General features: G+C 37.9%; 2 protein-coding genes across 3 annotated transcripts in view; both read right to left on the bottom strand.

Annotated features, from left to right (window-relative positions):
• The window catches only part of LOC107643158 (far upstream element-binding protein 2), a 6,229-nt gene extending 4,877 nt beyond the window's left edge, over positions 1–1,352 (bottom strand). Inside the window, exons 1-3 of one of the 2 annotated variants that reach the window (XM_016346732.2) lie at positions 944–1,352; positions 416–780; positions 193–273 (exon numbers count right to left, since the gene is read on the bottom strand). In XM_016346732.2, the coding sequence (XP_016202218.1) occupies positions 193–273; positions 416–780; positions 944–1,130 (633 nt within the window). In that variant the 5' untranslated portion in view covers positions 1,131–1,352. The remainder of the gene's footprint in view (positions 1–192; positions 274–415; positions 781–943) is intronic. The other variant, XM_016346734.2, reaches the window with a different exon arrangement.
• Positions 1,895–3,460, bottom strand: part of LOC110271940 — a 2,707-nt gene continuing 1,141 nt past the window's right edge. The window contains exons 2-5 of the mRNA XM_021123641.1: positions 3,168–3,239; positions 2,828–3,022; positions 2,403–2,727; positions 1,895–2,093 (exon numbers count right to left, since the gene is read on the bottom strand). Of these exons, the coding sequence (XP_020979300.1) occupies positions 1,895–2,093; positions 2,403–2,727; positions 2,828–3,022; positions 3,168–3,239 (791 nt within the window). The remainder of the gene's footprint in view (positions 2,094–2,402; positions 2,728–2,827; positions 3,023–3,167; positions 3,240–3,460) is intronic.

Genomic DNA, 3,460 nt, shown 5'->3' with positions numbered 1-3,460 from the left:
ATACGTAAAGAAGGTTGTGAATTGTGATCACTCATCATTATGGTAAATGACCTAAAACTTAACAATCGAAAAGCCTCAGACTCAATGCCAGAATGCAAAAAGGATAGCCAAACTGGATTTGGACATAAAACATAAAATACCAATTATGTAAATGAGCCAAATGTACGCATCTATCTACATGAATTGGAATACCTTATTGTTAGGAACATCAATTCTCCGGGTTGTGGTCTCAGTGGCAGATGTAAGTTGATTTCGACCAGGAGAAGCATCTTGCTAAAAGCAAGTAAAACAAAAACCAAACAAAGAAAACGATGCCCTTTAGAGTGAAATACAGATAGGTAAAAGCAATTACAATGTTTTTCTCCACAACATGTCTTACTAGCCTCGCAATATAAAGCAGCTTTATAATCCGCACCTTATCAGAGGGAATCTCCACATTCTCTGAAGCATTGTCAACTGAATCCGGTTCCTTATCCCCAGCGGTAGCGTCTTGCTCGGCTGAGTCCTTAGCCGGTTCTTCAGTTTCTTTAGGAGGTCCCTCTGCCTTTTCATGTGCATCCTCAGCAGGCACCTCCTGGCCCTCAGCTGGCTCATCCCGGGACTCAGCTGGCTCGGCAACTTCACCAGAACCTTGTTCATTTGCAGTCGTCTCTGAATCATTCTTGGGCTCAGCAGGTTCACCATCCTCTGTAACAGCACTCTCTAAATCAACTCTTTCCACTGTTTCTTCGGCAGGCTTGTGAGACTGCTCCTCCTGATGCCCATTTGCATTTGCACTAGCTGTTAAAAAGACACAGAAACATGTTCTTCGCCACATCATTAACAAAATCAATAATTTAGTTGAAATGATAATTACATCATCAATTATACAGATTCAGAGTCAAAGTTGGCATCACTGTATGAAAAATGTGTGAGGCGCGAGATAAAGAGAGGAATAAAGTACCTAGGTCGTCGTCAAGGCGAGGGCGCTTGTTGTCGCCTTCGTCGGAAACCGCGGCATCGGCGTTGTTATCGTCAGGGTTGGATTTGGGATTAGATTCGGTAGGCTCAGAATCGAGATCTTCGAACTTGCGTTTGCAATCGGAGGGAAGAGGGCTGGCAGAAGGTGCAACAACTTCTTCCTCCGCCATTGAGCTGCGGTGTTTGGGAGAGAGAGTGGTTATGCTTGGAGGATTTTACAGTGACGAAAAGAAATGAGAGGTTCGATGGAGGGAGAAGACAGAAGAGAAGAGAAGAAAAAAGATTGGGATATTTTGCGGGAAAAAGGAAGGAGGGTGTGCCACTGAGTGGCTCAGACTTTAGGGTTACGACTCTGCGCTTCACAGTTTGCACGCCACTCACGGAGACCGAGGTGGGCTAAACCCTCTGCTCCTTTTTTCACCACCGTCTTGTTCCCTATTTTTGGGTTCCAATTCTTAGTGGATCGGCCCAATCATTCTCGTAGTTCTCAGTATGTCCAAAAACGAGTAGCTGACAGTACACAAAAAAAAAACCGAGTAGCTGACATCACCCAACACAATTAAGAAACACACTAGAAAATAGAGAGACATCCATAAAATATTAAAATCCGATTAATAAGGTTTTTTATCTAATTAACATTAGCAAAAGCATTGTTACAATCAATAAATATATACTTGGAGAAATAGTAAAGGAAAAACGAAATAAAAGCTATAACACTAATATAACAACAAAGCATTTTCTTAATGAATAAAATCAGGAAGTAGGTTGTCAAATATCTCCCTATAAACAACGGTAATTATGTGATTTGACACTCATTGTTATCCATGATCAAGACCTTGAGACCTAAAGTATTATTTATTCTGGACAGCGCAATATATAACTGACTATGCATAAACATGGGTCTAAAAAGATAAACACTAACAGTTGATAATGTTTATCCTTGTAATTTGTTTATCGTCATGGCAAAACATAATACAACTGGAAATTGTCTCCTTGTAAATCTAATTGGCAATGTTTTATTATTAGGAACTATGTTCATTATTGGAATAAATACAACATGACTAATATTACGGCAAGTTAATATCACGCATTCAATAACATAATCATCAAGTCGCTTAACTTGCAATTTTGTCCTGATCAATGTTACACAGAAGCATGATTGAAACACTAATCATAAAATTTAATTTATGTTGTGAAATACCAAAATAATTTAGGACATTCAAGATCTCTATGCTCATTGTGTATAATTCAGATTCCATGTTATTATCTTCATCAAAGATTGAGTCAGAACTTAGATAAATCTTTTCATTACAAGGGAATAATGACATAATATAATTGTTAACTTCCATCACAACATTAAGAGTGGGTGCTAAAATATTCCTATCTTTAAAATAATCAACATTAGAAATGTTGAGCAATGTATCAGGATAAACGAACAACACCAGATCTTGCAATGCATGTGACTTATTATTAAGAGTAAATTGTCTGATAACTGAAGCAACAATTTAGCAAATTTCTGTAACTTTCGATTGCAAAGGTTTAAAGTTCCGCCACAGTGCCTCATGTTTTCCCTTAATTGTAAAACATGGCAAGAATGCCACAAATATGAAGAATTAACACATGCATATATAACATCCTCCCGAGAACCATGTGGAATCACAGGTTGGCAGGAGTCACCGCCAAGAAAAACAACTTTGCCATCGAACAGAGCATCAGGCTTAAAGCCATGATTAAAACGAAGAACATCCCTTAAGCACTTGTCTAATGCTTCATAGCAAAATTTACTTTAACATAGATGCTTCATCCCATATAATTAATTTTGCAGAAGAAATAAGACATGCCAAAGGTGAACCTTGTTTTATAGTACAGATTAAATATTGGTTAACACTTAGTGAAACTTTGAATCGTGAGTGAGCAGTTCGTCCATTGGGTAACAACAATGCCACAATACTGCTAGATACAACATTGAGAACAATCTGACCCTTCGCTCTAATTGAAGCGGATAACGAGTTCCAAAGAAAAGTCTTTCCAGTTCCATCATACCCATAAAAGCCTTCTGGTCCTGATTAATTGGTTAACTAATCAATGGACATAGCTGACAACTCATCTCTATTGAAATTGAGCTCATCAAAAACCAATGCGTCATGAAGGTCAATGTAATTCAAGCAATCGGAAAATGGCATATCGATAAATTCAGAGAGACCTACCATTGTTTTGGTACAAATTCGCAATTATGGTGAGAGTTATCGCTTTCACTCCTTCATCGGGAAGCAAACTACCTAAATCAAAAAAGAAAAAGATGTTAATATCATAAAATTTTATAGCACACTGATAAACAAATAAAAAACAAAAGCCCAAGCAGGTACGACTCATTTGAATTTAAAAATGATTGCAATTGAACCTTAAATCATCAATTACAATAAGAATTTAACTTACAAAATTCAATCAGGGGTGGCAGTAGTACCCAAACTCGCAGGTACCCGACCCGTAGTGTGGCGGG

The sequence above is a fragment of the Arachis ipaensis genome, chromosome B05 (assembly GCF_000816755.2).
Source record: "Arachis ipaensis cultivar K30076 chromosome B05, Araip1.1, whole genome shotgun sequence".
Classification (NCBI taxonomy): Eukaryota; Viridiplantae; Streptophyta; class Magnoliopsida; order Fabales; family Fabaceae; genus Arachis; species Arachis ipaensis.
The sequence above is the reverse complement of the archived record's forward strand: the minus strand, read 5'-3'. Positions and strand labels throughout refer to the sequence as shown.